The sequence below is a fragment of the Molossus molossus genome, unplaced genomic scaffold (genome assembly GCF_014108415.1).
Source record: "Molossus molossus isolate mMolMol1 unplaced genomic scaffold, mMolMol1.p scaffold_m16_p_15, whole genome shotgun sequence".
Lineage (NCBI taxonomy): Eukaryota > Metazoa > Chordata > Mammalia > Chiroptera > Molossidae > Molossus > Molossus molossus.
Genome location: NW_023425350.1, coordinates 23,664,977 through 23,686,158, shown reverse-complemented (window position 1 = coordinate 23,686,158; position 21,182 = coordinate 23,664,977). Strand labels below are relative to the sequence as shown.

At 48.0% G+C, this 21,182-nt stretch overlaps 2 protein-coding genes across 4 annotated transcripts in view; one reads left to right on the top strand and one right to left on the bottom strand.

The window, feature by feature from the left end:
* FEZ2 (fasciculation and elongation protein zeta 2) overlaps positions 1-2,369 on the top strand; it is a 38,778-nt gene extending 36,409 nt beyond the window's left edge. For both annotated transcript variants that reach the window (XM_036263368.1, XM_036263367.1), the window contains one exon: positions 2,273-2,369. In XM_036263368.1, coding sequence (XP_036119261.1) covers positions 2,273-2,289 — 17 coding nt within the window. In that variant the 3' untranslated portion in view covers positions 2,290-2,369. The remainder of the gene's footprint in view (positions 1-2,272) is intronic.
* A 1,371-nt stretch (positions 2,370-3,740) lies between these two features.
* The window catches only part of CRIM1 (cysteine rich transmembrane BMP regulator 1), a 179,446-nt gene continuing 162,004 nt past the window's right edge, over positions 3,741-21,182 (bottom strand). The window contains exons 14-17 of one of the 2 annotated variants that reach the window (XM_036262671.1): positions 13,611-13,805; positions 11,061-11,183; positions 7,648-7,838; positions 3,741-6,177 (exon numbers count right to left, since the gene is read on the bottom strand). In XM_036262671.1, coding sequence (XP_036118564.1) covers positions 6,001-6,177; positions 7,648-7,838; positions 11,061-11,183; positions 13,611-13,805 — 686 coding nt within the window. In that variant the 3' untranslated portion in view covers positions 3,741-6,000. The remainder of the gene's footprint in view (positions 6,178-7,647; positions 7,839-11,060; positions 11,184-13,610; positions 13,806-21,182) is intronic. The other variant, XM_036262670.1, reaches the window with a different exon arrangement.

Below are 21,182 nucleotides of genomic sequence, written 5' to 3'. Positions count from 1 at the left end.
AGGCAAAACTAACACTTCTCAGGGCAGTTACTTTCTGTAAAGTAGCAGTTATTCAGGTGACAGGTTTTCAAAGCATCACAATATGTGTCCTGTAGCGTTCGGTCCACTCTAAAGAGCAAGCCCTTCTGGTAGCTTTCCTTCCCGTGGTTCTCTCCTCTGCTGTTAGCCGTGCACGGGGAAGGCGGGGCTTCGGGGTGTCGGCTGACTCGGATGGGGCGGCTCTTCCACCCCAGCTTCGTCCAGAGGAAGTCTCAGAGCTGGGCACGAGGGCTCAGGGCAATGCAGAGCCTGCAGGAGACGTGATGCGGAGCCGGCCAGCCTTTGGTGAACAGCGCATAGAAAGACATCGGTTTTTCCATAAGCTGTTTTTCTGGTGGAAGGCTTTTTCTTATTACATTCTGAGTTTTTTTTTAACATCTTTGTTTACTTTAGTGTTGTGCTAGCATTGGTATGAAAGCTGGATTGTTCTGAGGTTTGTTCTCCTAGATGTGAGACAGGAATGAGATGAACATAAAGAACATGTCAGTTTTTAATTATCCTGGGTCCCTAGGGCCTTGGCATGAGGGCAGAGAAAGAATGAGCTGCTGGAGCATTCTCTAGCTGTTTTATCATCTGACTTCATGGAAGAATTTTATGATCCAGAGAACAGAGCGCGCTGGGGGAAAATGATGTTTAATTTTCCCCTGTAGAACCCAGGCTATAACTGGGGACCTGCGCTGTGTGCCTCGGGGAGGCAGCACCCATCCAACCGCTCCAGTGCACAGGCCACAGCGCCTCCGGGAGCCCGGGCTGGTCTGCGCGCTGTGGTTCGTCCTGGCTTCGATGTGAGGGCTGGGTGGGAAAGAAGCAAGGGTTCGGATGGAAGTGGGGACACTGTCGTCCAAGGAGACGGGGGAGAGGAGTGTAATGCTCAGAGGGTCAGGTGCATGGGAAGGTGCAGGGTGTGGGTGGTTTCAGAGCCAGTTTCCACCCATCCGGAAACCCACCGCAGCTGAAGGGTCCTCCCTCTGGGGCCAGCAGCAGAACATTCGCCAGGGACGGGTGTTCCCCGTGGGGTACTTGCCTTCCCTGTCCTGGTGGACCTTCTCATTGTCGCCAACACCAGTGACTGGCACGGCTGCCCAAGTACACCCTTAATTTCAGCGTGCAGGTGGGAAGTTCAAGAAGGTACAAAAGTGGTCCCATGGCCTGAGGAAGATGGGGCGGCTGCTGGGGCTCCTCGAGCTCCTCCTGCCCCCGCTTCACTCCCCTGCCGCAGTCAGCTCCAGGGCTGGCAGTGTCGTGCCCGCGGCCACTGTGCTCACCCCAGAGGGACAGGGCGCGTGCACACCGGCAGCTGAGTTCCAAGGAGTCTGCTTTGTCACAGCCCCCGCAGAGAGCTACCGTGCGGGGCTTCTAAGTGTACCCTAAGAGACATGGCCTTTCGTATCTCCTTTCTGGACAGATGTCTTACCACACTGTTGACCTGCAGTTTCACGCCGAAGTTACCTCAGGTCACCGGCTCTTTTTTCGTAATTGCGTATGAAAGTGAAACAATATAATAAACTTCAGGATACTTTGTTTATACATAATGAATTTAAATGAAACTTTGTACATAGCTGCTACATATTATATTTTATCCATATGTTATTTTTCAGTAATTTTTTTGGTGTGGTATACTGTATAGCATTCGCCTTTTGAAACACACTTTACATGCTCTAGTTGGATTTTTTTTTTTTTTTTTTTACACCAGTGACTCTTTTTTCTAAAACATGGTCTTTCAGTTGCCCTGAAAGCCTAACAGGTGAATCGTGTCAGGAGCTCCTTGAGAAGGACCAGAGTGGTAGGTTCTGAGCTGCGCTCATTTGAACCAGCAGACACCCACTCCCAAGCGACTTCAAGAACACAGAACGTGAGCTGTTTTTTGAACTTCGACCCTCAGGGTGAAGAGTCACAAAGATAATAATCCTATGTTACCCTCGTTTCAAAAATTGAAATAGCTAATGCAAGTGCAGACCCAAGTTACCTCGTGAGCGAGCGGTCAGCAACGTTTGGGCAGGAAAACACCAGTTACCTCATGAGTGGTCAGCAGTGTGTTTTAAGAGAATGTTTTATTGTTGGGTGTAGCCCTTTAAACCCTTCTTTAAAATTGCTACTATAGATCCCTGCATTCATATTTAGTTCTCATTAATGGTATTTTTTATATAGATGTAAGATGTATATAAAATGTATATCTTGTGTAAATATGTACAAGAGATCAGTTTCTATTTAAGTTTTCTGTGTCTCCCTCTAGTTCTGTGCCCCACATAGGGCAGCAGGCCCTCGGACGTGGACGAGAAGCCCCGCAGGGTTCCCGTGCCCCTCCCCTTCCTGCTGTTGGAATCCACACCAGCAGGGTTCCCGTGCCCCTCCCCTTCCTGCTGTCGGAATCCACACCGGAACTTCCTGGGCAAGAAGCCGATTCCCCAGTTGCAGCGGCTGGAGCCGCCCCTCCCCTTCCTGCGGTCCGAATCTCAGTGCACTTGAACTTGGGTTTGTGACTCAGTATTAATAGATCACACTTTCACCAACTCTGTATATTATGAACCAAGAGGAATTATGGCACTATTTTGAATTCTAGGAACTTTTTTGGTTAAGTACTAACAATTATGAGCTCCTCTTCCACTTTGTAGAGTAAGAGGATGTAGTATTAGCTATGCATGTGCAGTTAAAATTTTTGTTAACTGACCATTACCCACTGAGTTTTTATGGCTTTCTAGATCTAAACTACATTGAAGGACTGGAGTAAAGCATGGAGATTTATACTGTAGCTGTTCTTCAGTGATGGCAGAAACCAACACTGATTTTTCGAAATTGTCAATATAAATATCACCGACCAGTATTGTCCAGAGACTGAAACTTGGGCAGTTCAGAAGCAGCAGAAGCAGAATAGGTGTTACCTTGGCCTAATGCTTAGAGAATGCCGACACTGTTGACACTGACTGGTTTGAGAGGTGGCCCGTGTTTCACCATTCATCAAACTGTAACCATTAAGTTGCCATTTACTTTCAGAATCTTTTGTTCTGTAACCTGAAGTTGTCTTTCATGCGTGTCTGGAGAAGTGCCCTTGAAGAGGAGTCCGTGTCGTTAAGGTGCTGAAACCGTACGCTGCGCTGCCCGTCCCCTCCTGTTGTGCTTTATTCATGCCCGTGTTTCCCCAAAGCACTGATTCTAGAAACAGCTGCTCATGGATACATCACAGTCACGGAACACTTGCTAGTTCTAACCAAGGCAGTGTCCTTTAATAAATGTTGAAAAAAATAAGAATGTATGCTTGAGAGCTTTATTTTCAGAGTTTTTGGTGTAGTTTTTAATGATTCTCTTCCCTTGCAGTGCTAGCTTCTCCCCCTTACTATCCTACACACTGTCCATCACTACAGGGTGGGAGCGGGGGAGGGGCTTTCCAGGTTGTGCTGAGCTGCTTCTGCCTGGAGTCTTGCTCTTTCTCCGTCCGAGACGTTTGTAACAGCGCCCGCGGCCGCGTGCCCTTAGACAAGGTGCGGTTAGACTGCACGTAGCTGCTTGTGGCCTGGGGGGTCGTCAGACTGAAAACGAAAGGACAACTTGTCTTTCTAATCCCAAATGTTGTGGAAGTATTCTGAAAGTTAAATTGTGTGATTTAAGATTCAAAGTGTTTATCTGCTGCCAAGAACCAGATTGCAGACCATCCCCTTACAGCTTTGGTTCTTGAAGAGAACAAAACAAACTGAAGAACTACAGTACACGCCAAGTGCCTGCCATAGATCTATTTTATTCTTCAGGAAATTATATTTGTTTTTCTTTTACAAGAGCACAACAGGAACCAAAGTAAAAGAGTAATAGATACAGCACTCAGGATAAATCATATCTTTAAAATAATGATAAAAAAATTTACACCTTGTCCTATATCCTGTTAGTATTTTCATAATATGGCCATGATTGAAAAAACAAAAAGCAAGCATTTACAATTTTTTTTGATAAAGACTTTTTATGCCAGGAATGGATTAATTGTCAACAAAATTTTATAATAATCAGGCTGATGTAAATCTATTTTGGTAACATATCATTAACAAATTTAATTTTTGGAAATAGATAAAAATATTGCCCCTTGATAATAAATCTTTTTTTTCTTTGATGCAAACAGCTAGAACACCTTTTTCTTTTTCTTTTTTGATATTCTAACACAAAGAAAATGGTTAATCTTCAGATTAATAAATTAGGTCATTATAATAATAAATTAATTTTTTTTAAAGTTCAGCAACCTCTGTCCAAGTATTTACAACAATACTTGAAAGTTCCTTTACAAAACAGAACACATTTTCTTTTCACATTAAGCATACTGGGTATCTGTGTCTTTCACAACAAGCATTTTTAAAAGAAAAAAAAAAAATCAATGCACAAATGGGTAATTAGTATAAAAGTGCTAAGAGCTGTTTGAAAAGTTAACACTATAGTATACAGTTATATTTGAGGCAAACTACAACAAACTTCCAGCTTATTATGGACAATATTCCAGTAGTTGTTTCAAACAGTTGTTTGAAAAAAAAACAAACATCCAGGAGCTGATGAAGATAAACTGTCATCAATGTTTCTGGCCAGTGGAGCGAATTGAAAACCAACTGAAAGCAAATCCGAATGAAGATTCACTAAGGAACCCCTCTCCACAGCAGGTGTGACGCTGACGGCCCAGGGCGTGTGCGGACACACACTTGCACACATCTTTCTTCCCCATTCGGCTTTAGGTAGAATGAGATTTTGTGTTATTCAAAAATTTATAAGTGATCGAAAGCACTGATATGGAATGCCTGTTTGTCTTTGCTCTGGTTAAAATCTCATAAAAATACATTCAACAGGAAAACATAAACTGTATGTGTATAAATATATATGTATATATATATATTATATACACACGCACACAAATACTTTTGTTTTTTTTTGAAGCAAAAGATAGTTACATAAATATTCCTATAATTGCTAAAGTTTAAAGAGGCATATTTTTTTTTTGAGCTTCAACAAAGGTGCTTGAATAATATACAATTAAAATGAAGTAGTTTCTATTTTGTAGAATCAGTATATAATAAGGAAAAAAAAAATCCCCAATCAGTCTTTTTTTAGAAAAAGTTTCTTCTTAAGCTAGAGCTTCAACAAAAACTGAACAACCAACAATCTAACAGAACGAAGCAACGACAAACAGTGACGTGTAGCCCTGGAAATACCTGGCGTCCTGCCCCCGCCCCTCCCTGCCACGCTGTCCTCAGAAAGCTCCAGTGCTCACACCGAGAAATGACTCTGGGTCCTGTTGACCTGCCGACTGCTAGCAACTGGCTGACTGGCTTGGAAGAAAACGAAAGCAGCAAAAAGTCTAACTCTATATCCTTAGTAACCCCTTCAGAGAAACGTGCCCCCACGCTCCTCTCGCCCTCGCTGCCTGCTGCGCTTGCGACTAGAGGAAGGGCCTGGGCTTAGACCTGGGCGGCTACGGAAGGTGCGGGCGTCGGCTGGCGGTGCTAAGGCGGCGGCGGCTGGATCACAGGCCTGTTTCTGCTTCCTGCTCGCTCAGGCCTGAGCTGTGCCACAGCCTGTGCAGTCTTCAGAGCAACAGGAAAGAACACCCTTTGGCCACGAGGCTGCTGCTGTTTGACTGGATGTCTCCCGGAGCCACGCTGACCAACTTGTCCTCCCAACACCACCCTCCCACCCACTTCCCCAACCAAACTCGACGGTCCCACCCCAAATATCTCTACCGCTATATTACAAGCAAATATACCTTAGCAACTTTAAAAACTTTGGTTCTAAGAAAACACTTGGTCAGTTATCTCGAGGAAAAGTGGGAATGCTTGTTCTGCACACTGCTGTAGACAGAGCCCATCCCAGGAGTTCTTAGCGCTGCACATCAAGTCTCAACCCGATCCAGCCCACTAAGCAAGTGCACACACTCTAGTTTACTTTTCAGAGCAGACTGAGTCGCTTCTGTCTTCTGAAACCTCACCCCACTCCCCTTCTTCACACCGTCTGGTAGAAATTGTCTGCCTGTAGATGGTTCTGTTTTTGCATGCTGTAGAAGCCACTGAATCTCGCATCTGGTTCAGCAATTCTGAGCATTCTCTGGGCACTGTCCCCCTGGACGCGGGTCCCTTTCTTGCAGTCCACAGATACCAGCTGATTATTTAAGGAGGAAGGCTATTTAGTGAGAGGAGAAAAAATTACAGAGAGTTAGCTGCTTTGCATATCCCACATTAACACCCATCAGTACCCAACTCAAGCGGGATAAGAGCTTCACAGTGAACGGATGGGCAGGCTCTGTGGAGCTTTCATCTGACGACTGTTCTAGTACCAACTACAGTTTCAGGAGGGTCACTGACAAGCTGTGTTTAAAGCGGAAATGGCAATAAATTACGTCAAAGGAGTGGATGAAGGAATTGAGAGGGGGAAGGGATTGTTGAGATGAGTGACAACTATTCTCAAAACCTTGAAGTGCAGACGAGCACGTAAGAGGGTGGAGGAAGCAGTGGAAGCTGGCAGACAGGCAGACTCTAAGATAAACTGGCGATGCGAACCACTCGGGCTGCACAACCGTCTGCATCCTGCTCGTCCCGCCCTGTTTCTGCACCCACGTGTTCAGCTCGCAGGCTGTGCCCAATGCACTTTCTTGTCAAAAGAAAATCGGAGGCAGGATAACCATCTGATGGAATTTCATGGGGAAGGGTTCTCTAGAGAGTAAATTTGATAAAATAATTATTCAGGCTGTTTTCAGTTCTTAAGTCTGTATGATTTTTCTTAGAAAAAACTAAATGTAAAAGGTAGAATCAGCCCGGCGGGTGTGGTTTGGTGGCTGAACGTCGACCTCTGCACCAAGAGGTCGCTGGTTCGATTCCCAGTCAGGACACATGCCCAGGTTGTGGGCCAGTCAATGTCCTCTCTCATCGATGTTTCTGCCTCTCTCTCCCTCTTCCTTCCTCTCTCTCTAAAAATCAAGAAAGAAAAAGAAAAAAAAAAAAAAAGGTAGAATCAGGGTTGGAAAGTATCACAATTTACTTCCTTTAATGAAAATGAATTTTCTTGCTGTTAAATATTAGGCAGATCTGACCACAAGCACATCCTTTCTCCCTCACTATGACATCTGCCTCGCTCCCTTGCCTACCTTTCATCTTCGCTCCCTCCCCCTCTGCTTGCCTCGGACACGTCTCCCTGTCCTTTGGACTTTTGTACGTCCTCACGATTGCTAGCTCTCTTCTGGGCTCTCCTGATTATCACCACCCTCCTTTATGATTTCTTTCTCTCCCAATCCTAAGTTGATAAATCACTGAGAAGCACCAAGTGGCCAGCTTTTAATTTCTTAGGTAACCAAACACTTAGGAATCAATCCAGAGATACTTATTTACTTGAAAACTTTAAATCCAGGAAATCGGGTCTAAGAAAGGTCAGGCTTCATGAACCAATGGGTGATGGGTGAGTTCATCCCGTGACTGACCCAGCCCTGGGCCAGTACCAGACATCCAATGGCTACAGCTTCATGTGCACACAAGGCTACGGAGCGCGAAGTAAACATTTCACTGGCTGACATAGAGGATAACAATTTCAGGAAATAATAAGCACGCAAGCTTCTCTAGTTTGATCATTCGAGAGACTGGGACTCCTTCCGGACGATACCTTCGTCGGTGTGCGGTACCAGCACAGCAGGGGTACCCACTGTTTCTTCTGGTTGATGAGCAGGAATGCTATGATGATAGACAGCCCGATCACAATGGGGACCACGACCGAGGCGATGCTGTCCAGCGAAGGGTCTTCGCCCGGGCGCCGCCGGTTGTTATCCCCGTGATCCACCTGGAGGTGACCCATGTCTAGGAGAAAAAAGATCACAAACATTATCGACACCAGAATTTTTAAGGATTATTTTAATGACACTGCAAATAGAAATCAGCAACTTGGTTTTACTGCATCATAACACTTTAAGGCTAAAACATGATTCAAGTCTAGTGTTGAACCAAACAGCGTAGGGATGGATGTAAAAATACAAACATTAGGGTGAGGAGGTTAATAACTGGGCAGGATGAAGCTGGTTCTGGATAGTCAAGAAAATAAGAAAATTCTTAAGTAGATTTTAAAAAGACACAAAAATTCGACTACAATATTTTGATTAATATTAGCTTTTATTGGCTTCTAAAATTTTAAAGGAAAAATATTAGCTTAGCTCTCTGTTTACTTGCAAGTAGATTAGACAAAGTATATCCTTTGACTTACTAGGGTAATAGCTAAGATTAATTACTAGAGTAACAGTAAATATTAAGCTAGAATCAAGAGCTTGGTCTTTTGATTAGTATTCTGGTTTTCTGAGCTCTAAGCAAAAATACCTTTTCATAAATTTGCTGAAAAGTCACCAGGCCCATTAGATCATTTTCCTGCCTTCATTATTAATATACTGCACAGGGGACAACATTTAATTTTGCTTATATGAATGAGAGTCTTTCTGCTCCTTTTTTAAAATCCTTACCCGAGGATATTTTTCCATTTTTTGTTCAGATAGAGCGGGAGGGAGAGAGAGGAAGAGAGAGAGAGAGAAACATCGACATGAAAGGGACACATCGAGTGGCTGCCACCAGACCACCAACCAGGGCCGAGGACAAACTGTAACCGACGTACGTGCCCCTAGCGGGAACCGAACCTGGGTCTTTCTGGACCGTAGGCCGACGCTCTAACTGCTGAGCCAAACTGGCCAGGGCTCTTTCTGCTCCTTTTAATTGTCATTCTTACAATAAATATTGCAGACAGAGGTAACAGGTTAACTATATACCAATCAGGAACACACAATGAAGTTTCCTTTTATTATGTTTCAAATAAACCACTGTAGTCAGGTGGTCTCACGCATCACAGACCAGGCTAGTGCAAGAGGAAGGACACACATACTTAAAGGGAGCTGCACCTAAATTGTTCTGGAAACTCAGTCATGAAGTAGCACAGCTTAGTGATAGTCAGAATATCTGTAGTTTAAAAATAAGATTTAAGTCCGGCTGGTGTGGCTCAGTGGTTGAGCGTCCACCCATGCACCAAGAGGTCGCCGGTTTGATTCCCGGTCAGGGCACATGCCCAGGCTGTGGGCTCGATCCCCAGTGGGGGGCGTGCAGGAGGCGGCCCATCAATCGTCTCTCTCATCGATGTTTCTATCTCCCCCTCCCTCTCTCTCTAAAATCAATAAAAGAAAAAAAACTTTTTTTAAATATGTTAAAAGAAGGTTTAAAAACTATTTTTATTGAGTTTTTTAGAGAGATAGGAAAAGGAAAGAGAGCTAGAAACGCGAGAGAGAAACATCGATCAGCTGCCTCCTGCACGCCCCTCACTGGGGATCGAGCCCGAAACCTGCGCATGTGCCCGGACCCAGAACAGAACCAGGACCTCTCAGTCCATGGCAATGCTTAGTCCACCGAGCCACACTGGCCGGGGCTAAAAATCAGATTTCTATGAATATGCTTTTTTGTGTAAGTGAGAGGATATGAGAAAGAGAACCTTCCTAATCATTATTTTAGCCAGTGTAGATGGTAGTACTTTATGGAAAGGGAGGAAGAAAAAGAAAAAAGGAATAGATTTATCAGCATCAAGAAAAATGCCAAAGGTGACAATAACATTGATGAATTCAGGTTTTAAATACACAATGATGAGTTTTGGCTTACCACATTCCAAATGATATTGGAAATGACTTTAGGAATATCTGTCATACAAGATGATTTTTTAAAAGTAAATTAAGGAAAATCCTGGAGGAAGGAAAATGAAACTTCAACTAAGGTTACAAAACTGAGTCCTTAAGTTCTGTTCGGATGCTAATAGCAGGACCTAAAATTTGGCTGAGCCTTCCTAACAATCAAAGAAAATGGAAATAGAGCATCAATAAGTGTCTTCACAGTGTAAGATTAAAACCAGTATGTCGCTTAGGAGAAGCGTAAATTCCCCTGCTACATGAAGAAACTCCTATGCACTATGTAGATCCTCAGCACAGCACATAAAGAAGGTTGCTCTTATGACCAAAGCCCCGCACCTAGCACAGGGTATGGTACAGACTCATCACTACTATCTACTGACTGAATGAGTGGAAACCTAACGTCAAAACACCACCCAGGACGCTGGCTCTCAGGTCACCTGGCTTGATCTAAGCTAACACTTCACATATGTAGAGTAACAGACCTTCTTCCAAAAACGTATTATAAAAATTCTATACCGATGATTTTGAAAATGTCCTTGGAGTAGACAGGAGGCAGTACTGAGTCATGGATAAGAGTAAGTTTATACCATTTTGATCAAGAAATCTACTTTTATAGAAAAGGCAGCACTGACAGAAACTCTGCCTTGCTTTGCCCCTGAACTACCGAGAGACAGAATAACATCTCTACTATACACAGCTGAAGGGACAGAAGAAAACGACAACGCATGGAATAACCCTGGTGAGTGGAGAAATCAACACGTAATACATCAAACTTGTGGAGTGAAGACTGCCCAGAAGCAGAGGGTGACCTAATGCATATGAACGCTTAGCATGGAATCCAAAGGGACTGTGAATAATTTGTAATTACTCTGCTTACAAAGTGTATTCACACATATAAATACCAGTGATGGCTTAGGAATCCCACCCCGGACAAGGAACACATTTTGTCCCATCATCACTAGGTCTGAACGTGGGGCCAGGAGGAGGCATTTCACCCAGTGGCCTGCAGACGTACTTTATCATTCGGGTGGTTAAATGTGTTCCAGTTAAGCAGGTGTTCTCTAGAGTAGCTATCTGAACTTACTCTGGCATGCCATTCACCAAGTTATCTCGAGGCAGTTGTAAAAATCAAACAAGCCCGGCCAGGTCGCTTGGTTGGTTGAACATCGTCCCATACACTGAAAGGTCAGCAGTTCGATCCCTGGTCATGGCATGTGCTAAAGGCAACCAATCACTGTTTCTCTCTCACATGGCTCTCTCTCTCTCCTTCCCTCCCTTCCTCTAAACATGTCCTCAGGTGAGGATTCGAAACAAAATTGGACAGTGCAGATCCCACGTAACACTGGACAGATCTCGGTAGACTGGTACTTACCTCTGGGTAGATGGACAATGTCATTTTCACTAGGAGTGGGCCACATGGGAACCTCCAGGTCCGTCTCTCCACGATGATTTATCTTCTCAATGGGGACATTGGTTGGTTCCGGGACATACATTTCTGAAAGATGGGGACAGTTTTCATAAGAGATGATGGAGGGGCTACTTAATGTCAACTTCGGCTTCCTCAGTCTGGTGCATTCGGTTCAACACTCTACATCCTGGGGCGTGAAAGACCAGCTTCTGCCCTGCCAGCGTGACTGCCGCACTCACCAGCTCTGCAGGGTGGGAAGCAGGTCTTACCATTTAAAAGGAGGGGAAAAAGAGCTTTCTTCTCGAGAGGGTCAGAAACGCTGCTTCCATCCCACCTGTAACATATACCCCTCTGGCCTCTACCACGAGGGCCCTTTAGAGCTGCTGGCTGGGTGACAGGCCCAGAGAGCCGAGAAACGACGTCGGGCCGGGCCTCAAAGGTCACGGGCACAGGGCCCCATCATGAATGGCTTCTGTGGTCAGATCGGATCTGAACCTCAGAGGAACCCAAGACGCCTTTCTGGGGATACACGGCACAGTCAGAGGCACCCTTCTGAAACGCCTGGGGCTCACAAGCTGGGGCCCTGCTTCTTTGGAGATGGAACCTGAAGTCCACTCAGACCGGGATGCCAGGTCGTCTGCTGACCAGCTGCGTGACCAGATAATTCAATGAACTCTTCTGGGCCTCAGATTCTTCTGTGAAATGAGACAAGTACTAACCAGTTGACCAGCGCACAGGTTTTGTACTGGTGCCCAGAGCTGGCAGCGGGGGCAAGTGCTCTGTCAAGGGTGAGGCTAGTCAGGCAGCATGAGCTGTGCAGGTGAGCAGTGGGAGCCAGAGACAGACCACGCCCGGGAGAGAGCAGGGCGAATCCGGCCCTCCCGGCGGGCGGGGACACATCAGCGTCAGCGGCAAAAGCCTGACTGCTGGCAAACTTGCTGAGAGCCAAGACGGAGGAAGGAGTCGGCAGCAACAGCATCAGGTGCAGAAAGGAGAGTTACAGAAATGAAACTTCAATCTAGTAGTAAATCCGAACTGGGAAGTCACTGGCGAAATCCCGGTAATGGACAAGGATGCTGGTTAGCGATGCCTGCGTCTCTCCCTTACTGCATCACACACCAAGGGGCGTGAACCTCGACCTCTCTTCCTCCTGCCGTCACCTGGATCCGGGCCCTTGTTGCCTCGCACCCGGGACTGTCTGCAACGTGAGTTTCGCGTCCCGGCCTCTGGCCCGTCCCTGCTGGTCTTCCCAAAGCACCTCTGTGCTCTCACCACTCGTCTGCTCAGAAATGAGCCCCCGCCTCCCCACGACTCGGTGTAAACTCTTCACCTCAGGTCCGGCCCTGAAACCCTTGGCCGGACACAGCTGTTTTGCTCTTAGCTCCTGCTGTCAGAACTCTCCTGTCCAGGGGCATTATGCCTTGACCTTTCCATCTCAGGGTCTTTGGGCAGATGACCCTCTTCACGCCAATGAAGAGCCCACCTGTCCTTCGAGGTCTAGCTCAGGCCCTTCTGTGGAAGCCTCCAAGGCCACCGTGCGTCACAGGGAAATCTGATTTGTGAACTTAGCACTCATGGTCTGGAACCACCACTGCCTCCAAGTCCCCTTTCTCCCCTCCTGAAACCACTCTGCCTGGACCGTGCCTCCACCACTGCGCCGGATGACTCTCGTCAAGGTGCTAAGCAGAGTGCTCCCTGCTCAGTATGACTTTGGCTCCCTGTGCTGCCTGGAGCAAGACTCGAGGTGCAGATGCAGGGCCCCCACTTGCCCAGGACCTCAGTGCACCCTCGAGCGAGCCTCTCTGGTCTGCCAGGGCTCAGCTCCTGCAGGGTTGGGACAGGGACAGAGGAAAAGGAAACGGTTTTCATCCAGGAGGCAGACACGGGGTCGAGAAGCAGCCCTGGGGGAGGATTTGGGCAGCTGAGGGGGCTTTAGGTTTCGAGCTAGGAGGTGAACACCGAACTCGCATGAAGGAAAGGGGGAGGGGAGGGGGAGGACGGAGGCTGAGTTCCCCAGCCAAGGGGCCCCGCTCAGTGGCTGTGGTCTCCGTGGCACCGATGCCAAGTCAGCAGAGCTTGGCAGAAGCTGCACGGGACGGTGTGGGTACTGCTGGAGTCGATGAACTAAAAACAGACTGAGTCACCCTGTCTTCTGTAGATCTAGGTCTTCCCTCTGGGTTCTGATATACATTCTCCTTGCACTTCCTACTGGGTCTGACCCGGAACCATTCTCCCTAGGCTGGTCCAACGCCACAGTAAAACTGTGACATCCGGCCAGGGCAGGGGATGTCAGGACGTTGTTATGCCATGAACAGTGCTGCCGCCGACGCGGAGAGAACGCAAATCAGAAGAACCAAAGTCAGGCCCTGCCTGGCTGGCCACCTCCCGAGCCCCCCCGCCCCGGGTCTATGTACAGGGGCACTTTAGCTGGCCCAGCCCACTGCCTGGGCCGCGGGCACCCCTCATCCTCAAGCAATTCACAGCCCACACAGTGGCGGACGGCGGCTCCGCTACCTGGACACATGGGGCAGCAGCTGCCCTCCACGTTGAGGGGCTCCGCGCAGGGCAGGGGCGGGCAGCTGACGGTGGAGCAGAGGGTCTGGCCCTGCAGGCAGTAGCAGTGCGTGCAGCTGTCGATGTCCCAGCGCTCCTCGTCCGCGTAGGCCTTCCCGCCGAAGCGGCAAACCACCTTCCTCGCGATGCTGTCTTCTAGGGGAGAGAACAGCACAGCTGGGTGGCCTGAGGTGACCAAGCACATCACCCCATCGTGCTGAGACACACGGGACCGCTCTGCAGTCAGCGTGCTCCTCACACCCGTGCCTGTTCCCTCTGCTCAGGACAAGCCTCCGAACGGGCATCGTGTGGCCTGAGGCTAACCGAGGGCCACGGGGCGAACACAGGGCGTGACTGTCACAAGCAGCCAGGATGACACCCACTGGGTAAGGGTCACTAGGCTCACAAAAGACACAATGCAGTCATCGTATGGCTGAACATGCTACCTGGGAGAACAGAAACTGAAATACAAGTCGGTAGAGGCACGTTAGGAGGTTTAGTTCTATCTGGAAAGAGATTTATTATAAAGCCCAGCTGAGTATGTTTATAGAGATAATTAAAAAAATTCCTACTTTTAGTTAATCTCTTGTAAATGATCGGGGGAGCAGTGAGGAATGACGGAGGCGTGTCACAGTGACCGGCTAGGTGTCCTGGACCGTCCCAGACGGGGGACCGGAGCCGACGTCACCATTTCCTTCACTCTCTGGGGGTGCTGGATAGGTCTCCTTCTCACCACAGAGATGTTTACTTTAAAAACAAGTTCATTTCACTTCAATCCATTTTTTTCAGCAATATATGGTTTTTGAGAACTTTTTTTTTTTTTAATCCTCACCCGAGGATATTTTTCCATTGACTTTTAGATAAAGTGGAAGGAACGGAGGGAGAGGTGGGGAAAGGAGGGAGAGAGGAAGAGACAGAGATAGAGATAGAGAGATAGAGATAGATAGATAGATAGATAGAGAGGGAGGGAGGAACATCGATGTGAGAAAGACACATTGACTGGCTGCCTCCCACAGGAGCCTGACGGGGGCCAGGGATTGAACCTGCAACCCAAGTACGTGCACAGAATTGAACCTGTGACCCTTTGGTCCATAGGCCAACACTCTAACCACTGAGCCAAACCAGCCAGGGCAAGAACAATATATTTTTAAGAGCTATTTTTATGTATAAGAATTTACAGCTTAAAACTCTCTGCTCTTCTTTCTTTCTCCATTTCCCTGCCACATTCATTTTCTCTCTCCCCAATGCTTTCCTTCCAAGTCCCCTTCTCTCTGGCTCAGTGTCTTCTGGGTCACCTGCCCTCACTGACCTCCTGGCGCTCACGGTCCCTCGGGAGCTCAAGCCCAGCGGCTACCGGGGCGGCCCAGGCGAGCGCTGAGCCGAGATGGAGAAGACAGATGGGGGAACCCGGGGGGTGGGAGCAGTACTTTGTCACCAGGCAGGCCAACATGGGGGACTCCTGATCTGGGGACATTTTATGCACAAATTCAAAAGACACCTCCACTCATCACTGGTCCCTGGAAAAGGGAAAACTGTGATGGGATCTGGAAGGAATGGGGTAAGGAGTGGTTACTGAGGACCCCTGGTCCTTCTCCGGTCAAGCTCTACTTGATGTGCATTCAAGACCCTGTCCCTCTGAGGAACACGTGAGGTATGACACTGATATGCTACGATTTATTTTTGAAACAAACACTGCTGCTGATGTGTTTGCAGTGACACACCCGTAACAGTGTGATGCTCTAGCAGCCGGAAGAGGGCTACGACCACGTTCCGAGCACACTGCCCGGCCTTCCCACGGCCCCCAGAGCTGCCCCAGAACGTGCCAGGGAGACAGTGACTGGTTTCAGGCCAGGCCTCGGGTTAGGTCAGTCATGGAATTTGGTTTCCTCAGCTCTGGCCTCAAACTCGGTCATCAGATTCGGCCTGAAATGAAGTCCGGCCAGTCTGAGGAGCCGAGTTCCTGCCTAGGAAAGGGGGCCTTGCTTCTGCAGGCCTGTCCACCCAGTGTCCGGGCCCGGGGTGCTTGTGCCCGGGCTCCTTCAGACTCGCCTCATCTTCCCTGGACTCAAACATAAGCAACGTTCTCCTGAATCGTCTGATGACCACAATAAAAGTACGTGATGTCTTCCAGGGTGGAGCGCGGGGAATTCGGCGTCGGTTTTTCCTTCTTTCATCCCCCTCTATTCTGGCTGACACAAAGGGGATGGAAAAGTGGCAAGGCCTTGAGGTGCCAGCTCCGTTCAAGCTGACTTCTCCAGTGTTCCAACTTCTCTCAAGACGAGAAAAGAAGCCTTCACAGGCTACTCAAGTTGGACTCTGCTTTTCCTCTTGCGCGGTTTTACTAATTACACTAGAAAGCTAATTAACAGCTAGGGAAAACCTAGAACCTAGAAATGTTTTCTTCGACTATGAAGATCCAATTCAGGCTTCCGGGAATGGCTGATGGGGTGGATCCGACCACGGGGAGGGACGTACATGAGCCCTGGAAAAAAGCATCTCCAGACCCCCGTCCCCCTCCTCTGGGGAGGAACATAAAATCTACACCCCCCTGAACCCATGTTACAGGTGGACGTTTCCAGTTCTGCCAGGAGACAGTGTCCTTGCATAAATCCTCCAGGTCTAAATCTGGTTGTGTCTGCTGGTGGCCATGGAGTCGGAGTCTCGGTGTGGGAGTCACTTCCTGGGAGGAAGTCAGGCAGCTTTAGAAACGGCATCAGTTCTTTCAAATCCCCGGTGGACTATTTCGAGTCCTGAAAAGTAATTTGCTCTGGGAGCCCAGCGGCCAGGAACTGAATGCTGCTCCCACTCAGAGTAAGTCCCCCGCAGAACCGCCCAGCGCAGGGTGGAGTGGGGCCGCTTCGCGCTGCGTGGTGGGGAGCAGCCATCCAGACACGGACTCGGAGGCGTCCGGGCAGGGGGGCCTCTGCCCCGGGGGAGGCTTCTGGTCCAGAGGCCCCATCAGGCCTGTGCCATTCCAGGTCCAAATGGACGAGCCGAACGTGTGAAAAAGACGTGGAGACTGCTGACGCTGCTGACATTACACTTCAGCTTGGGTTCTTATACTTGAGTTCGAGGGATTAACAGACATCACTGAGGCAGGTATACGAAGGTACCAGGTACCTCCTGGGTAACACGAGATTTAGAAAAGGGAGTGGAAAGACCGCCCCCCCCCACGACACACTGACTGGGCGAGTCGAGGGAAGAGCTTTTAAGAATTTTAGCCCGTAAGTGGAACAATGCATCACAGCGCTCTCCCTCTCGCTCCCCACAGGAGGAAGATGCTCCTACTTTCTTAATGGACAGGACACCGGAATCCCTGGCCTGCGATGCCACCTTCATTTCCGGGGCCGAGGGGAGCATGTGCCCGGCACAAGCGCCGCATCTGCAGAATAAACGGCACGTGCGCGCCTCCTGCCTGAGAAACCGTTCACGGTTCACATAAAGAGGAGACAAACGGAAATCGCAACGAAGAGAACGATGAGCAAATAATTCGCAGGTCACCACGAGTTGCAGAGACTTGTAGGCACAGAGGACGCCGACCACTGAATACGCTGCTCACTGGACCATCAGACGGCAAAGAACGTGAAATTATTCCTCAGCTCAAGTCGTGCTAAAAATGACGCAGGTGGTCTAGACAACTTTAATGAGGCAGAGAGATCTGATGCATAGTCATTCTGTCAGCAAATGATGAAAGGTTTTTGGCTGACAATGCAAAAAAATTAAAATGGATTTAATTCAAAACTTGAGTACTTTATCTTATAACCTTTAGCTTCTAATAAATGGAACATCTGCTCTTAACTCATTTTTATAAAAAAAAAAACCCACAAAAGCAGAGACAAATGTTGCCATGAAGGCCAGCTCCTCTCTATATAACGTCTTCACTGCTGTCAAAGCAAATCTGAGCACAGGTGTAAGACTTTTCTTGGAAGCTCATGGTTGCTTATTTTATTCTACCTATTCCTTGGGATGGGAGTCAAGGTCTCTGTATAACAGAAATCTAATCAAAATGGCACCACAGGGACGTCTGGCTGATTTCCACTGCATGCTAAGAGTGAATCTCTGAGTCACAGACCTGACTCCAAGCATCTGCTACAGGGTGAGGAAGGACTTCATGGATAGAAGGTCAAGAAAACATTCCATGTGCAACTTTACATGGGGCCTCATTTCTTACAAGGCCTACAATCCAAAGTGTACCTACAGGTACACGGAGCTGATACACCGAAATCATTTTGTAAATATAGAATGTAGTCTGAAAGGTAGGCAGGGACAATGACAAAGACAGATCAAGGTGGCCCAAATACAGGAACACATGACATTTCCTCCAGGTCTTAGAGGAAGCTGTCCAGGTAAGTGTTTGAGTATGGAACCGTACCCAGAAAACCCTGCGGAAGCCACTGGACGTCCCAGGGGCCGGTTTCTGTAGCTGCAGATGTCTCACCGTCAGTTACATGCTGTCCACGACATTCTGCCAGCCCCCCAGAGGGTCTGCGGACTGGCATCCAGTCTGATCACATTTCCTCATCAGACTTGGAATCCTCCTAGAGGGGGCCTTTCCCCAACTTTTAGAGGGTTCAAAATCAGGGTTGGCCTCCTGGACAGAAATAAGTGCAAGGCACCTGCTGGTGCGGTCGCTGAAGTGCCAGCCTCCTTTCTGCGCAACGACCTCTCTGAAATACAACGATGCCACTTGGGGGTCCCCCAAGTTAACCAGAACAACGTGCAGTTCTGCCCACACAGCCAGGGGGAGACTGAGAGCTGCTTATGTAATGAGCGAGATGCTTCCGAGGGCGGAGGGGAACCTACACACACTGAGATCAAACTGTTTATTTTTGCGGTGACAACTTCAGACCCATTCACGAGTGAGTGCAAAGCATGACAGCCAGAATGCTTATAGTCCTCACCCCCTAAACAATACACAGAAACGTGCCCCGTGTCCCTTAATGTCCCCACAGAACTGCCTGTGACCCCGGGGCTGCGGGGCAGGGGCCACGGAACTGGGGCGCAGGGAGCAAAGTGGGCTGTTTCCCACGAGTCCGCCCTGATTAGACAGGCCACGTACTGTTTGCAGGAATCACACAGATCACGTGCAGTAAGTCCACAGACTCACAGAGATAAAAGAGCTCCACTCTCCCCGCTTGGTGACACCCAGAGGCACGGGAGAGCAGGGCACCTCTGAGGTCTGTGAACAGACCCTCCGGAAGCACGTGGCCCCCATCCCAGGAAGCTGAGCAGAGTGGTCCTGGGCCACTGAAGCTAAGTGCGCAGGACAAGGCACACCACCAAAGCCTTATTAAAACTACCCTCGTCTTCCAAAAGCTCATCAACGGGACGCTCTGTCCAGGCCTGTTTTTGTGCACAAAGGCAGACAGGTGCTCTCTTGAAAGGGAAATATCAAATCCCCGATGTATGGCGCCCATACCAGCTGCACTCGTGTTAAAGGGCTGCAACCGTACGGAGCCAGGACACACTCACATTGTGTTTGCCGTTCACAAAGCACTTGCACCTGTGTAGACGACGACCTTTCAGAGCACCTGAGTGAAGAACAGGACAACGTTCTTATTCTCGTCGTACAGAGGAGGAAGCTGAGCCAGGGTTCTGTCATTCCACTGAGACACGACGCTAGACTGTGCCAGAGCTGGGATCACAACCCTCTGGCTCCGTGAGTGAGTTCTCTTTCCAATACAGAGTCGTTCTTAATTTTAAGAAAACACATTGGAGAAACAGCTGTGAAAAATCTTCCAGTGAAGATGCTAGAATAATGACATTATGGCTTAAAAATGTACAACATGTATTTCCATGGGTTATGTATCTTAGAGATTCAAAATTAAATACAGGGGTGAGCAAAAGTAGGTCTACAGTTATAATACAAATAATACAATAATCAATAATAATACAAGAACACACTCTGCCTAGTGTACTCACAACTGTAAGCCGACTTTTGCCCACCCCTGTATTTACTATGTTTGATTCCTGGGCTGAATTAAATACACAATGTTCAACAGATTTCCCAAAGAGATACTGTATATATTTATCTTTAGGAAAAGATACCTAAACAAACAAACCTAAGCAACTATGCATGTTGCGTAGTAGACTGACTTGATATGAAGTGCAGACATGCCTCTATTAAGGAGAAATAGTAATCATTTGCTAGTTGAAGATCACTATGATATTATAAGTAATTAGACAAAGCCATTCACTTTTCAGAATTACTCATCAATCCTATTATGTCTGTGTTACACATTCTACTAAATTAGTGCACATAAGATGAGGCCTTCACACATCAAAGAGAAAGATTATCATTGCACATTAGAGGCTTGATAATTTAGCTGAAAGGAACACAAAAACTCCTAATTACGCTGCTTTTAGAGGGATCACCACTTTTCAATTCTCCTATGGGAAGAGAAAAGAATAGTACTTTACTAAGGTGAAAGCAAGCAGCATGCTTTTGTTTAGGGGTTTTATCGCCAAAAGAGAAGTCAGGCGAAAGGCAGGGCTGAGGTGTTTATAGAGATCTATGACTAATCAGGGAGAATGTTCACCCAGGGAGGTGTGCAGCCTTGGGAGGTCAGCTCTGCAGGCTGGGGTGGGGCACACGTCCCCGGAACAGCTTACGTGGGTCCAGAAGGAGCTGGGTTCAGTCTGAGAAAGCCTGAGACGGGAGACAGTGCCAACCTGGTCCCGCGTGCCCAGTGGAGGAGCAGTTGGGTACTTTAGGACATGCAAAGCCATGGCCTGTGCATCTTTTTCTTGGTGAGGTATCTCCGGAGGCGGGTACGGGCTTTTTGCCACTGAAGCATATGCCTGCAGGTGTGCTGGTGCTGGGGGGCTTGGCGCCCTCCTCACAGAGGGACCCCGCGCACGGGGAACTAAGAGGAGCCTGGGGGGGAGAGGGCGCGAACTGGAGGCAGAAAATCCCACATCACAGTCAAGAACAGACCTGACCTTGCATGCTTGGACTCAAGGGGGAGAAAGGATCTAGGCTAAGGTAACAAGGCTACTTGCAAAAAAAGTATGATGAGTATGGAAGGGGATTCATAACAATTCCAATCACAAAACAACATGTGTGAAGCATCAAGGTGAATGAGTGAACAGCAGCACACAGTATGCTCAGCAAATGTCAAGTGTCCCCCTGAAGACAGGTCATTGTTTATGTGATACAATCACACCTGTGTCAGGGGTCGTTGTGGAAGGAGAGGTAACAGAAAAAAGTTCCTGTGCGCCGTTCTGAGCTTACAGGAACCACAGGTAGTGGAAGTGCTTGCCATTTACCTTAAAATCAAAATCACCATATTGCTATTTCCCTCCTCACCCTGAAGAGGAACGTATAGTCTGAAGCCGTGGTTCTCAACCTTCCTAATGCCGCGACCCTTTAATACAGTTCCTCGTGTTGTGGCAACCCCCAACCTTAAGATTATTTTCGTTGCTACTTCATAACTAATTCTGCTACTATTATGTCTTAGGCGACCTCTGTGAAAAGGTCGTTCGACCCCCAAAAGGGTCGCGACCCACAGGTTGAGAACCACTGATCTAAAG